At 38.2% G+C, this 15561-nt stretch overlaps 1 protein-coding gene and 1 long non-coding RNA gene across 2 annotated transcripts; both read left to right on the top strand.

Moving 5' to 3' along the window:
* Window positions 1-452: 452 nt before the first annotated feature.
* LOC148117680 (uncharacterized) lies at window positions 453-2524 on the top strand. The gene is made up of 2 exons (XR_015736847.1): window positions 453-2173; window positions 2369-2524. It is a non-coding gene; the product is annotated as an uncharacterized LOC148117680 (long non-coding RNA).
* A 530-nt stretch (window positions 2525-3054) lies between these two features.
* LOC148117679 (uncharacterized) lies at window positions 3055-9304 on the top strand. The gene has a single exon (XM_087902346.1). It carries the CDS (start codon window positions 3214-3216, stop codon window positions 5044-5046), a length of 1833 nt encoding a protein of 610 aa, XP_087758472.1. The 5' UTR covers window positions 3055-3213; the 3' UTR covers window positions 5047-9304.
* Window positions 9305-15561: the final 6257 nt, after the last annotated feature.

Below are 15561 nucleotides of genomic sequence, written 5' to 3'. Positions count from 1 at the left end.
AATTATTTTTGGATTTAAGCTAGCTGAGTGGCTGGGAAGGACAAGTGGCCCTTTTTTTTGGAACAAATTGGTGCCCACATAGCCAACTAAATCCATGTAAAACCTGAGAGGGCTTGAAAACGAATTCCAGGAAAAAAACATCGAGAGGTTTAACACAGCGTGTTGCTGTTTCCTGATGGCATGCCACACCTCCTTTAAGAGAGGTTTTCCTGACTCAGCAGCAGCAGCAGGAAAAAAAGATGAACCATTTTGACATGTAGAATTTCTGGGATGTGCTGCTAGTATGAGCTCTAGTTCTTTTAGGAGACCAGGTATTTGGATGGAGTTTGTGAGGAGCATGCTGAAGCTTGCATAATGGTTGCATGTACTGGCTGTGTGCCTGGAAGTAGGGCAGTGCATGCTGCTTATATGTAGCAAGCAGCTCCGCCAGGCTGGACTGGGTGGGGAAAGCAGGCTCTGCTGTATTTCCCTTAGCAATGATGCAGCTTACATTTTTAAGAAGTGCTTAGCATTTTAAAAAGCACCCCTGGACAGTAAACAATTAGAGGTATGCAATAAAGACAAATGCAGACAAGTGTGAATCTTTAGTAGGAGAAGCCTGTCTAGATGAAATTCCTCACTGTATGTGGTGAGTCTCAATACCCTCAACTATTTCCTGACATTTATCTCTACTGTTTTGTGTTTGTCATTAATTTGACAATTTTTTACTTATACTGAAATGATTTTGCTATCATAATAGGCTTGATCTATGTATTCTATATCTTACCTATATTCTATAAGTTAAAATAAAATATAGCAGAAAGAGTTGCTTTTACAGAGTTTAGCAACCTGCTATTTTAATTATTTTGTTCGCTTGTCTAAGTAACCCTTAATGTGTGGTTCCAAATTCCTGAAAGTAAAGGGGGGCATCATTTTTGGCTCTATTCATTTTTATATTTTAGGGTGATAGCCCTGGAATACAGGGTTTTTATATGACAAATATATGCTGCTGTGCTTAGCTTCATTTGTATCTTGAATTTTAAAATTTCAAGGAGGATTTCACTCTGATTTCCAGGATGTCATGTATTTATGACATTAATACTGCCTGAGCATTCAAGTCACTTAATTGCAAGTACATGAAATTCGTCTGGCTTATTATTCTTGACTTGATTTTTTTTTGTAAAATCAATATGACGATTTTATATGTCTGCATGGATATTCATTACATGTGTACCTGGTCATCAAGGTGATCAAAAGATCTCAGAATTCTTGATCATGGAACAATGGAAATTTGTGATCCCCATGTAAGTACTAGAAAATGTGCTCACCGCCACTCAAGACCAGCAAGAACTCTGAATTACTCTGCCCTCTCACCAGCCCTGTGTTGATTATTAATGACCAACATTTATATTTCTAGTGTTTTCATCTGTCCATTTTAACTGCTTTATACATGAAGTTCCATTCTACAAAATGTTATTGGAATTACAGTTTAAATTATGGCACTTAGATAGCTGGAAGATAAATACAGACCTGGAGTGAATGCAAAATTATTCGTAAGAACTTCAATAAATGTCTTTCAGTTCTTTCTGTTCCATTTGTCTGTTTCACTGATTTTTTGCAATGGAGACAGTGTCTTAATGTGTCCTTCTACCGGTCCTGGACCTGATTGCATAGGCTTGACTGACATTCTACTTAGAGACAAATATATCCTCCTCTGTTTTCTGAGTGTTGTGGTTAAAGACACAATACACCCAGTGTGTCCATATTACTTTTTTGTGTGGTCTGTAACTCTTCGTACAATGTTCTCATGCATACTACATACTGTTGATCTTTATTGTTGTCTCTTCCTGTCAATAGACATTGCTCTTCTGAGGTGATATCCCTTATAAATAGTACAGAAATGACAGAGTTTACTTTGCTTTTCAATTTCCTTCAAAAGTGACTGTCTATGTCATGGAATAAGAGTAAGGAACACCAGAATCATATGTCTATACTCTGAAAGCAGTATGCATTTCCAACGTTATCACTGTCATGCTTTCCATTTTACACATGTGTGGTATATTTTAGAAGGGAGTGACCTATGATGATGTGTATATCAACTTCACTGAGGAAGAGTGGAATTTGCTGAATCTTTCCCAGAAGAATCTCTATAAAGATGTAATGCTGGAGACCTACAGGAACTTCATTTCTATAGGTAAAATTGAATTTCCTTCATGTTTCAAAGTATGGAAACAACTTTTCCTTGGTTAAGGATGTTTTTCTGCAATTTTATTTAGAAAGAAGAATGAGGTGAATAAAGCAATCATATTTCTTAGGTGCACTTAAGATAATAAGCTAAATGTTGAACACTGTTAAATGATATGACATATATTCTGGTCCTGTATTTCAGGTTACATTTGGGAAGACCATAACACTGAAGAATATTGGCAATGTTCTAGAAGACATGTAGGGTAATTTTCATGTGCAAGTTGATAACAATATACCTCTGATAGGATTTCACTTTTTCCTAGAACTTTTAAATAAAAGCAACAATGCAATAAGCACAGCTTTAAGTGCATATATGGTTATTAAATCCTCACAAATCCATATACCTCAACTTCATATCTGTGAATTATTCTTTCCTATGTGTATATAAGCTTATGAGGATAGGGATATGGAAAGATTTGACATACATCTCCTTGAGAACAAAAAGAAGAGCAGCAATAGTTCCCATGTAGAGTATACTTGTTGAATTTCATTCAAGTATACAATACTGATGGTTTTCTACATCATTATTAATATAAAAAATTACAAAAATGCCACATGAGTTCTAGGTTTGTGCAAATACTTATGAATGTCCTAGTTCACTTAGCAAATATCTATTATTCACAGTATAGTAAAATTTATGAATGCAGTAAAGTTGGTAAATCTCTCAGTGTATTCAGTTGTCTTCAAAAGTGTGAATAATATAAGATAAAATGTTTTTGTAAATGTGAAAAGGTAAACCATGACAAAGGAATTTATCATTATACTCATATTGCTAGATGCAACCTGATCATTAATTAAAAAGCAAACATGATTTTAAACAGAGTTATGAAATCTTAATACCTAATTCCTTTTAGAATTGGATCAAGTTATAAAATTAATTCATATAGATATAAGGTTCAACAGTGTTTTGAATGTGGTACATCTTTTAAATGTGCCACTTATTGTTGCAGGATTGAAAGGAATCCAAATGGTGAGAAGAAACTTTCCATGTATCCTCACTGTGTTAAAGCCTTGTCTTATGACACTCACCTTCTACAGAATGAAAAAACACATAATGGGCAAAAATGCTCTAAAGTAAGCAGTGTGGTAAAGCCTTTGCTTATCACAGTAATATTCAAGTGCTTAAAAGAAAGCACACTGAGAAAAAACCCTATGAATACAGACAAGATGATAAAGACTTTGTTCTTTATGAAACTCATCAAAGTCATAAGAGAATACATCCTGGAGAGAATCTCTATGAATGTAATAAATGTGGTAAGGCCTTTGATGAAAACAGTGATCTTCGAAAGCACAAAGGAACACATACTGGAGAGAAACCCTATGAAACTAATCAGTGTGGTAAGGCCTTTGCCCAACACATTAAACTTCAATTGCATAAAAGAACACATACTGGAGAGAAACCCTATGAATGTAATCAGTGTGGTAAGACCTTTTCCAAACACAGTAATCTTCAAAGTCATCAAAGAACACATACTGGAGAGAAACCCTATGAGTGTAATCAATGTGGTAAGGCCTTTTCAAAACACAGTAATCTTCAAAGTCATCAAAGAACACATACTGGAGAGAAAACCTATGAATGTAATCAATGTGGTAAGGCCTTTGCCCAACACAGTAGTCTTCAAAGTCATCAAAGAACACATACTGGAGAGAAACCCTATGAGTGTAATCAATGTGGTAAGGCTTTTTCCAAATGCAGTAATCTTCAAAGTCATCAAAGAACACATACTGGAGAGAAACCCTATGAATGTAATCAATGTGGTAAGGCCTTTGCCCAACAGAGTAGTCTTCAACGGCATAAAAGAACACATACTGGAGAGAATCCCTATGAATGTAATCAATGTGGTAAGGCATTTGCCCAGCAATGTCATCTTCAAGTGCATAAAAGAACACATACTGGAGAGAAACCCTATGAATGTAATCAATGTGGTAAGGCCTTTGCCCAGCACAGTAGTCTTCATTTCCATAAAAGAACACATACTGGAGAGAAACCCTATGAATGTAATCAATGTGGTAAGGCATTTGCCCAGCACAGTCATCTTCAAATGCATAAAAGGACACATACTGGAGAAAAACCCTATGAATGTAATCAATGTGATAAGGCCTTTGCCCAACACATTAGTCTTCAATTGCATAAAAGAGCACATACTGGAGAGAAACCCTATGAATGTAATCAGTGTGGTAAGGCCTTTGCCCACCACAATAGTCTTCAATTGCATAAAAGAATACATACTGGAGAGAAACCCTATGAATGTAATCAATGTGGTAAGGCATTTGCCCAGCACTGTCATCTTCAAGTGCATAAAAGAACACATACTGGAGAGAAACCCTATGAATGTAATCAATGTGGTAAGGCCTTTGCCCAACACATTAGTCTTCAACTGCATAAAGGAACACATACTGGAGAGAAACCCTATGAATGTAATCAATGTGGTAAGGTCTTTGCCCACCACAATAGTCTTCAATTGCATAAAAGAATACATACTGCAGAGAAACCCTATGAATGTAATTAATATGGTAAGGCATTTGCCTGCCACAGTTATCTTCAACTGCATAAAAGAACACATACTGGAGAGAAACTCTATGAATGTAATTAATATGGTAAGGCCTTTGCCAAACCCAGTAAACTTCATTTGCATAAAAGAACACATACTGGAGAGAAACCCTATGAGTGTAATCAGTGTGGTAAGTCCTTTGCCCAACAAATTGGTCTTCAAAATCATAAAAGAACACATACTAGAGAGAAACCCTATATGTAATCACTGTGTTAAGGCTCTTGCATGTCTCAGTCATCTTCAATTGCTTAATAAACGCATACTGTAGAGAAACCCTATGCATGTAACCAATGTGGCAAAAATGCATAGTCTTCAACTGCATAAAGGAAAACATATTGGAGAGAAGGAAATGCTATGAATGTTATCAGTGTTGTAAGTCTTTTGCACCGCACAGTAATCTTCAATTGCTTTGAAGAACACATACTGGATAGAAACACCATGAATGTAATCAGTGTGATAAGGCCGTTCCAAGTTGCAGTCATCTTCAATTGCATAAAAAACACATTGTAGAGAGAAACACTATGATTGTAATCATTTTGGTACAGCCTTTGTAAAACACAGTCATCTTCAAATATACAAAAGATCACATAGGAAAGAGAACCCCTATGAATGTAGTCAGTGTGGTTAAGCCTTTGGAAACCGCTATACTGTTCATGGTAATAAAAGAACACACAGTGTAGGGAATCTTTATGAATGTATATTAGTGTAAGAAAGACTTTTCACATCTTACTCATTTTTAAATCCATAAAAGAACACATACTGGAGAGATAACAGTGAATGGATTCTGTGGTAAATCCTTTGTCACAACAATCTCCAAATCCATAAAATAAACCATCTTGCAGAAAAACTCTTTGAATTTAATGTATGTATTCTGCAAAACCATGAAAAAAATCATGCTATAGTGAAACTCTATAAGTAAATTTAGTGTTTTGTATTTCACACAGGAGTTTGTAATCAATTTTGTGTGTAATCAATCTAATAATATTTATGTGTTTAAACTAAACACATAAAGTGTAAAGTCAAAGTTTGTTTGTAATCAATCTAATAAAGTTTATGCATATTATCCTAATCATTTGGGCCTGTGGAAGAAACGGAGGGCTCATCATAACTTATTTTTAAAAGATCTTAAGCCAACACAGGTATAGTCAGTAAACCAACAGCAGTCATTGTCTAGAATAAAATGGATAGCGTAAAAATCTGTTCAAGTGCTATAATATCTCTTTTTATTTTGTTTGAATCAGCAAACTAATTGGCAAAACCATTTTTTGAGCCTATGGGTGAGAGAAAGGGCTAGTCAAAGAAACACACCTTGGACCTGAAAGTAGAGCCAAAGGAAAGCACTTTTTCTCTGAATCTAGAACTGGCTAAAGAAACAATATCTTCCTGAAAACAGCCTCAACATTAAAAGTGCCAGTGAAAGAAACACACACTCAAAACACAACCAAATAATAAAGCCCCATATTCTCCCCTTTTTCAAGTCAGCAGAAATGTAACCAATCCCAAAGTATAAAATCCAGCCCATCTCTGATCTTTTTCAGGATTTGGGATTAAAATCTATCAAATTCCCTCCTTCAAAATCTCCTTTGATGTACCCTGGTTTAAAAAAGACCTATATGAGCCATATGCAAATTCAGTATGCAGCTGCCCCATTCCACACTGGCAGGAGTACTTATGCTTTTGGTTTCTTCCCTCTCAGATCTGTTGATTGGATATTTGTGTGAAGATATTCTTTCACTGGAATGCTTCAAAAACTCCTCGAGTTGTGCCGACACATAATTGTTACTTTCATTTGGATCTGTGCCAATGTCAGCATGAGCATTCACCCCTGCCCCCTGCAGGAACTGCTGTCAGGCGGTGGTCCAGTCCAGAGTATAATGAAGGAAGGTGGTCAGTGTCACACCTCTCCTTAGAGAAGCTTTTCTTTTGGGACCCAAAGTTCTGGAACTGATTCAATAAAAATTTCCAGAAGGATAAAGGCAGAGGCTGCCTGCCTCATCTCTTTCAGGATAAAAAAAGGAAAGTAAATACACAAAAATGTACAGGAATGACAGACAAACAGGTACTGGTACCACTTAACATTTTGGAAACATAGTCACATAAAACAGCAATGTAGTAACGGTCAAAACACAGACCAAGAAAATATGCACTCTTTCATTCACATATACTTTTTTAAAGCTCTAGATTTATACTTCATTCTGGAGGAAACCAGGAGCACACATCTTTTATACATTTCAAAAACTGAAGCAATTATTATTGTCCTTCCTTAGTACCCCTGACCCTTAAATATCTGTAAGTAATATACAAACAGCTCTTTGCTATTTTCCTGGCTTATATTTAACTTTTTGAAAATTATATACATATTACTTTTTATTATACTATTACTTATTTTACAATTATAATCGAGTTACTCCTTACTTGTTTTTCATGCTGTACAGTTAACTTCTTTTTTATATTTACACCATGCAACTGCTGATGCTCGCAGGATATCCTTAATGCACCTCAGAGCACCCTTGGAATTTGCAGTGTCCCTATGTAGACACCCCTCCCAAGAAAGCTGCACAGCTGGATGTCACCTATAGGAGTAGCTCCTACATGGTCAGCTGGGGTTCCTGGATAGGGGATCCTCGAGGCCAAGGAAAAGTCAGAAGAAACAGAAGACAGGAGAGAATCGGGAGGTGTGTTCAGTCATGCTGAAGCAGCAGCCAAACAGCCCAGGGTTTATTTCAAAATTTCCTTTAATACAAAAGCAGAACAAAGCACAGCACAGATGGTCAGTCAGTATCTGACCACAAGGTCATTCCTGTCCTTGAGTTAGCCTCCTCTCCACATTTATCTGAACCCAATTCCAATTTTCTATATCCATTTAATTCTCATCTGAGGGAAACCAAAAATTATATAACTTGATAGTTTCAAGACACATCTCTAAGTCTGATATAGATACATGGGTGCCATGAGTTTCCCGCAAATTCTAAGGCATAGACAGAAAGAGAAAAGTTATCTTGTCCCATTACCCTGTAATTAATTTTCTTATTTTCTGACACTCCTGACATTCTTTCAGGGTCCCTGTCTCAGGAACGAATAGTTGGGGTCCCTTCCCAACTACCTCCATTATGGATGACTCTGGGTAGTACCACAGAAATCAGAACACAAAAGATGCAGGGTAGAAAATACAACTGCATAATTTATTGCAAAGTCAGTGCTCTCTAATAATACTCAAATCACAGTCCAAGCTAAGTTCTCATAATACTTGAAATAGCTACAGAAACTACCAACTTTGATATAAGTTATTTCAATAGTTTTATGCCCTAGTTAATCTAAACAAGAAGCCTGTTGTTATGGGAATAACTTTAGCTGTAATATAATATATAGAAACACTTCATCAGGAGACAAAGCCCAACCTAATCATAGCGAGTGACCTCTAAAGCACTCATGTGTACTCAAGGACTGACTATTGGCAGGGCATTCTAATTATAAAGGAGGTTTGTTTCCTCCTTACTTGGCCTGCCAAGCATGTCAGCAAGAGTGCGACCTCAAGTCACCCCTGAACAGAGTTTCTATGAAGTTCAAAGATAGCCCTCCACAGTGGAGTTATGTTTCTGCATCAGTATAATCTCTGACTGGACCTACTGAACCTCTCATCTATTTCTGTCCTTGAGTTGTTTTCATGGGTATTTTTGGCACAGTTACTGGAATCTAACCACTACAGCTATTTATTGTAAATTCATCTCAAGGGTTTTTTTTCTGTATTTGGAAATTTTTTATACCTACACACCAAAGGAATAAATGGAAAAGAGGAATTTATAAGAAAGAAAGAGAGAGTCAGCAAACCTGAAAGAAGACTAGGTAACTGGAAGAGTGAATACGTAAGGAGAAACTTCAAATGTTGCCCAATATTGTAGCAATTAATAACATGACCAGTAAAGAGGCAGCTTGATTCAAATGAGATACTGAGAGTACTATATACTTTCTCTATTCCAAAGTCTAGTAATCAAAATTAATATACTTAGTAAACAATGTATGACTGTATTTGCACATGGAAATTATTCATATTTCTTCTTTCTGCATTTCTGTTATGACTGCCAAATTGCTTGAAACATGACTTTGATTGCATTTTTATTTGTGCCCATTTGTTTTCTCTTGTGATATCGATCACAATGTCCTTAGCAGCTTGAGGAGGAAAGGATTTATTTGACTTACATTTCCCAATTGTCACCTGTCAATGAGGAAGTCACAGCAATAGCTAAAGAAGAGAAATGTTGACAACTGCTTTGTTCCTCCTTTCTCGTTTAGCCTGCCCAGGGGTATCATAATGCATAGTGGTCTTTGTGCTCCCATTTAAATCATTAATAATAAATTATTCCTTATAGTTCAGATCTGATGGAGACATTTCTCTTTTGAGATTCACTATTTCCAGAACTCAAAAAGTTATATCACAGTGGTGAAAATCTAAATGACACATTATTGGGCAGAACCATTTCTCAATTTTAGAGCTTCAAGCTGCGTTCTGATTTGGAGCAATCATAGATGAGTCCAACATTGCCAATGAAGTCAGAAAGCTGAAAATTCAAGACCAAGACGAGGTGGACAACAGAAGTCCAGGTGATTTCTGCTGTTGTGAATCACAGTGGCTGCCTTGCTGAAGATATGGTTTGATGCCTTTATATCAGACATAGACACTTTCCTGGACAACATATTGAAATGTCAGTGCTTTTGAACATGTTAGTATTCTAGAGTATACAGTGTTCAAGGATTACAGCTAGAAAGAATCACAGATAACTTTGTATACTATAGATGTGCAACTGTGCAGAAGAAGGTAGACTAGTCCTCTCCTAAGTAACACTGGTTGAGATTCAGGTAGAGGAAAGCTAACACCCTCACTAGTGCCTTCTACTCATGGATGCTGAATCCTGTTCTACAACCTACACTGAGCTACAAGGTTTTATTGATTTTTGGTAAGGTCAGTAAATTCCCTGGAATTCAAATCATATGAAGCTTCCTATTCCTATGAGAAACACTGATGATTGTCAGAGAACTTGCTTCTTAGCCGGACATCTGTATGATTATGAAGATCACCAAAAGCAAGCTTTAAATACACTGTCTAATTGAGCTTCTTGAAAGTGGTCCCTGGAGCTCAAAATAAGTTGCCATAACAGTAACAATCATCAAGGGTCAGCACCCAGGGAATATAACATGGCCTTCCAGTTGACTCTTTGGGGATAAAGCTGTGGGAACTGATGGTTATGAGCTGGTCATCCTAAAAATTTTGGTTTCTCTGCTTGGATGTCCTCAAAATCATCAGACCATGAGAAGCCTTGTCTAAAGCACAGGTAAGTGTGCGAGCAATGAGAGGTACAGGGGGAATCACAGAGTGCAAAAAAACACATGAAGAAGGACCTAGGAACTCACATCATGGCAATGACAGGAAAGAAAATTGGACTGGGGGCAGGGGTGATCTAAAAATCTAGTGACATGGAGCTCATGAAGTATTTTGAATTTTTTGTGTGAAAAAGTATGTGGAACTGAGTATAACACCTATGCTTCTGGCTGACCTGCCATTGATGGTGTGTGTAAATATAAAAGTTGAGACTCACAAAAGTAGGATAGATGATATACTTTACTTTGCCAAATGTCAGTTGACTAAATATTGTAACTATAATTAAACCAATTAAAATGCCCATATTTTATTAAGCACAGCACTCTTGGGTGGCAGAGAACATGGCACGGGAGACAGAAAACCTGGGAGCACATGCAAACCTTGGACTATGGGTTCCTTTTCTAGAATACCACTTAATACTCTGGTGAAGTGGTCTTAACCCCCTCCTGAGAAGGGATCAGGACCCGGCTTGCTGGGATTTGGAGTCCAAATCAAGGAAACTCCCCGGCTGGGGTCTGGGATGGATGCCAGGGGCTAGGGTGTTGCTCCCAACTTAACATTCCAGACTCTTTGGATACAGGGGTCACAGAAAGTTGAGATGATAATTATGACTGATATTTTAGGCGCTCTTTGGAAAAGTGGTAAACACAAGTCTGGCTACTTCCTGTGGACATGGGATGCCATGGGAGTGGCAGAGTTGAAAGTTGGTGAGTGTAGAAGGAGCAGTGGTCTGCTTGCCACCCTGCCCGGCTCCTGGCTGCCTGACTAACTTTACCTAAAATAATTATATGGAAACTGTTTTCTTTTAACCACTGCCTGGCCCATCTCTCCAGCCCCTTATTGGCTAACTTTCACATATTGATTCAACCATTTCTAATAATCTGTGTAGCACCATGAGCTTGTGGCTTACCGGGAAAGACTCAGCATGTCTGACCTGGCAGCTTCATGACAGGCAGCTCTCCTGACCCTGCTTTCTTTCTCCCACAATTCTGTTCTGTTTTCCCTGCCTACCTATGTTCTGACCTATCAGGCCAAGCAGTTTCTTTATTAATTAACCAATGAAAGCAACATATAGAAAGAAGACTCTCCTACATCAGGTGGGTATAGAAAGGCATTCTGTTCACTATCATCCCAGAAATTAGAGACACCTGCTTCTTGAGGGAGGTAAGAAGGCAGGTGTCAAGGAGAAAAAATATTGTTATTACTGACTCTATGAAATGGATCTATCCATGGGATTTGACACAATAGCAGGTGAAATTAGATTTTTATTGGCAGGTGTTCTTAATCCAGAAGAACTGGCAGGTACCAATGATACCAATGATAAGGGCACAGGAGCTGGTACAGGTGCCTTTGGCATTGCCCTCAGAGTGCCTTGTAGGCTGGTCTCAAGGTTAAGCAGCAGGAATGGCCAACAAAATATGCTTAAAACTGGCTGGGGTTAGTGTAACATAAAACAACAAAAAATTAAAAACCCTGGATTTTACCAGACATGATAGAATCTTTCCAGGAAATTGTAAGAGAACTGGAACAGATTTTATATCTTGGTGTAATAGCAAAAGGCTAGTGCTTCAGGTTATAAGGCTATGAAAGGAAATTGGAAATTATGAACTTCTGAAGATTGAAACCTGTTAAACCTGGACTCTGAGGCCTGTTAAAGAAGAGTACCTTGAGTTGTCAAATGCCTTTAGACAGATTTGGGAGGAATTAATGAGTAAAAATGAGACAGCTTTTTGCAAGCAAGCAATCCCAAATACTCTCCATGTCCTTGGAGAATATCAGTCTTAGAAGCAGTACTTGCTATTAACTGCTGTGTGTTAGAGGCGTAAAGATTTTCCTGTAAGGGGGAAGATTTAGTGTAACTGTCTTGCCAAGATGAGGGGGTCGATTCCATGGGTGAAGCATCCAGGAGATGAGTGGTACAGGCCTCTTTTGCTTCTGTGTGGGTGACTTTGCCAAACCCTGAGCAAGTCTGGAGACAGCAGGTCTTCTGTCTTCTTGAAGAAGCCATAGGGTGCTGCAAAATCTGGCATGTCTATGTGTGAGAAATTCTCATTGTTCAAATGCTATGATCTCAGATCTCTAAAGACACTCGAGAGCCAGGTACTATTACCTGGTATTTTAAACTGGGCATATAAGCTAAATTTTTAGAGTTGTTGTAATTTGGAAGCACACATGTACATAAAACTTATGTTTAGAGTCCTTGCTATTCATGCCACAACAGTGAATGACAAGGATGAGTGTCTGGCCTATGCTGCAGTTTAGGGAACAGGGTGCATCAGAGTCATGCCGGAGCCCATCTTCTGGGCTTATCGGGTGGCATGAGAGAGCTGTCTGTGAACAAGCAGGAAGGGGGACAGGAAGTTGGGGCACTTGAGAACCAGGTCCCAACTGCCAGGAGGCAGCCAAGTGGGAGAGGGCTAAATGGAAGTTAGAGCAGAACAATAGATCTGTCCTTGACTAAGCACACAGAGAGAGACGGAAGTGGAGGCAGGATGAGAGAACTGTTTACAGAGCCTGAGCATCCAAACATAGGACAAGAGAGTTGTCTACTAATGAGCAGACAAAGAAATGCGGAAATAGGGGTGTGGCCAACCACTTGGTTTCTTGGTTGCAAATAAACAGAGAGAGAAAAGCAGAATGGGAGGGTAAGAATGAGGGTGCACGTAGAAAAGCTTGGATTTTGGAATGTAATTGCTTTAAGTTGGATAGTCTCAATTAAAAAAAATTTTATAAATTCCTGCTTAAAGGCATTTTGAAATTGGCTAGGAATCACAAGAAACCCACTTTAAATGCAGGCCTGTGACTCAAGGCCATTGCAGTGCATCCACCAGAATGGCGTTGAGTCAGGAAACCCGGGTACATGAGAAATTGGCCAGGGAGATCTGCTTTCCAAATCGCATCTCAGCAAGAGGCCTGCCGCCTCTGTGTGCCAGGCTTTTGGCATGTCTGAGTCTTCAGCAAAAGCCTGAAAAGTGAGTGGATCACCTCAGATCCCTACCTGCATGCATTTTAAAAAGGGGATCTCACCAAGCAAAGCCAATGCGCTTGGTGGAGTACGTGTACAGGAAGGGCAATTTCCAGCATTGTCCTGGGACCTGAGTCCACAGGAAAGACTGAACCTCCTTGGTGGTACCTCCATGTTAGGAAAAAATTCAATGACAAGCCACTGTGCTGACACACAAAAGTCCAAATGAAACAGATTAAATAAAATTAAAATGTCCATGGTTTATTAAGTGCAATGCTCTCTGGTGGCTGAAACCATGGCAGAAGAGACAGAAAATGGGGGAGCACATTTAAACCCAGAACCACTTGTTCCTTGCGGGAAGCCCACTTAAATACCTTGTGCGAAGTGTCAGGACCTGGCATGCTGGGTTTGGGGTCCAGACCAAAGCAACTTCCAGGCCATGGGTCTGGGATGGATGTCAGGGGCTAGGATGACACTTCCAACTTAATGTTGTAGAATTGTAGGATTAGTGATATAAAGGATTTACCAATTCTTAGGAAATAATTAAATCTCATAAAGTAGAATGAAGCTCAGAAATGACTTCATCTAAACACTCAAAAGATAAGAATATGTTAATCAGGGCTGTTAGAGATAAGAATGCTTGGGTACACATGGTTTACCAGGATTGTCCAGTGGCTCCAAACCATTATAAAGAAGCCATCACTGATTTAAACCCAGTCACTTTGCCCATCCCCATATCAAAGAACAGACCTCTAACAAGCTGCTCACTGAGGCGTTACAGAATCACAACCAATCTAAAGGCTGATTAGCCATAAAATTACAGTTTTCTTTTTAGAAAAACAGTTCTGTCAAATGGACAATATGACAGCAGGTGACATGTGTTTGAAATGTAAAACACTGTTGTATGAAGGACTGGCCTGATCAATCAAAAAATTTATTTTGGACCTCAGGCAGGGAAGAGGTATAATTTTGGGAGACTTAGTATATTTGGGACCTAAGCCTTATGAATTTCACTAAGGACCTGATGTTATTGACAATAAAACAGAGCTTCTTCAGTAAAACTAGTAATATACCTTGGAGAGATGGTAATGGCCTGATGTCAAGGACTTTGTTGTGGAGTTGCTTGAAATCTTGAGAAAACAGTTTTTCCCCTATATGGAGCTCTGGTTGTCAGCTCAAGGCAACTATGCACTTAGTAAATATTTCAAAATACCCTGTGTACATATTGTGCAGAGTTGTTGGACTAGCCTCCCCCTAAACTTGTCTTATTGTGTAATAGTTTCTACTGACTTCTTATAATTCATATATTTCTTCCATTTCCTTCTTGGAAGTATATGCAAAATGGTAATATTTTCTTTCTTCCTTTCTTTCTTTCTTTCTGTCTTTCTTTCTTTCTTTCTTTCTTTTGTTTCTTTCTTCCTTTCTTCTTCTTCTTTGTCTTCTTCTTCTTTTTCTTCTTTGTTTTTTCAAGAATATGTTTCTCTGGGACAGTCCTGACTCTCCTGGAACTCACTCTGTATACCAGGCTGTCCTTGAACTCACTGACAACCACATGGTTCTTTACCCTGAGTCTTGAGATTAAATATGTGAGCCACTAATGCTAAGTTAGATGCTATTTTTCTTAAGAAGCCTACTAGGGGTGGGATGTATCTTCTGCAATACCTCCCCACCCTATCCTTTTTAACTTTTACTTGTCCTGTCTTTCTCATCCATTGTGATCTTCACATTAAAACCTCTCAGTGAAGAATGGCATGCTGCTTTCAGCTCACTGGTGTACTTAAGAAAATATTCTGGGAATATTTTTGCTGTGTAACTCTCCCATCTGCCTAAATGCCCAGACTGGCAATTTGCCTGTTTCTATTTCAATTGTTCAAAATATAATCTTTATCATGATCCTAAAGGACACTTAAGGATAATAGCATACAAGGAATACAAAATCTGTCTAAGATGTCTCCTCTTTGAGCATTAGCCAGAGATTAATGCATATCATCATTAAAGAGATTTTTCTGTATTAGTCTCCTAAATGTGTGAAGTGATTTCTCAATTGAAAGGCATATTAATTCTAGAGCAGTTGTATTTCCCTCCTTTAGAAAAGTTGTTTCTGAGACAACTTCTCCTAGGTAGACTCAAGTGGCCTTCATTCCTGTCTGTTAGTTTTCAGTGCAATTACATTGAGTGTCCTCTATATTTTACCTTCAAAATTTTTAAATGATTATACCACCTCACAGTTATAAAATTATATATTTGAGTCATGTAGTTGACTATTCAATGTAGTCACAGTAAAAGGATTTGCATATGGAGCATTCTTTCTGTCTTCAAAACACAGTAGGAAGAATAAATTATTGTGTACTCAGCAGGTGAAATGGCTTTGGCAATCAGTTGTTGGAGCCACCATTATAAAACATTGCCTGATTGTGGTAGTGGGAGTGATTTTGTACTTTACC

Source organism: Myodes glareolus, chromosome 27 (genome assembly GCF_982192425.1).
Source record: "Myodes glareolus chromosome 27, mMyoGla1.1, whole genome shotgun sequence".
Lineage (NCBI taxonomy): Eukaryota > Metazoa > Chordata > Mammalia > Rodentia > Cricetidae > Myodes > Myodes glareolus.
This window is presented reverse-complemented; position numbering and strand designations above follow the sequence as displayed.

What these genes read in the sequence shown, in the direction of transcription:
- LOC148117679 (XM_087902346.1), top strand. Translation starts at nt 3,214, where the DNA reads ATGTATCCTCACTGTGTTAAAGCCTTGTCTTATGACACTCACCTTCTA.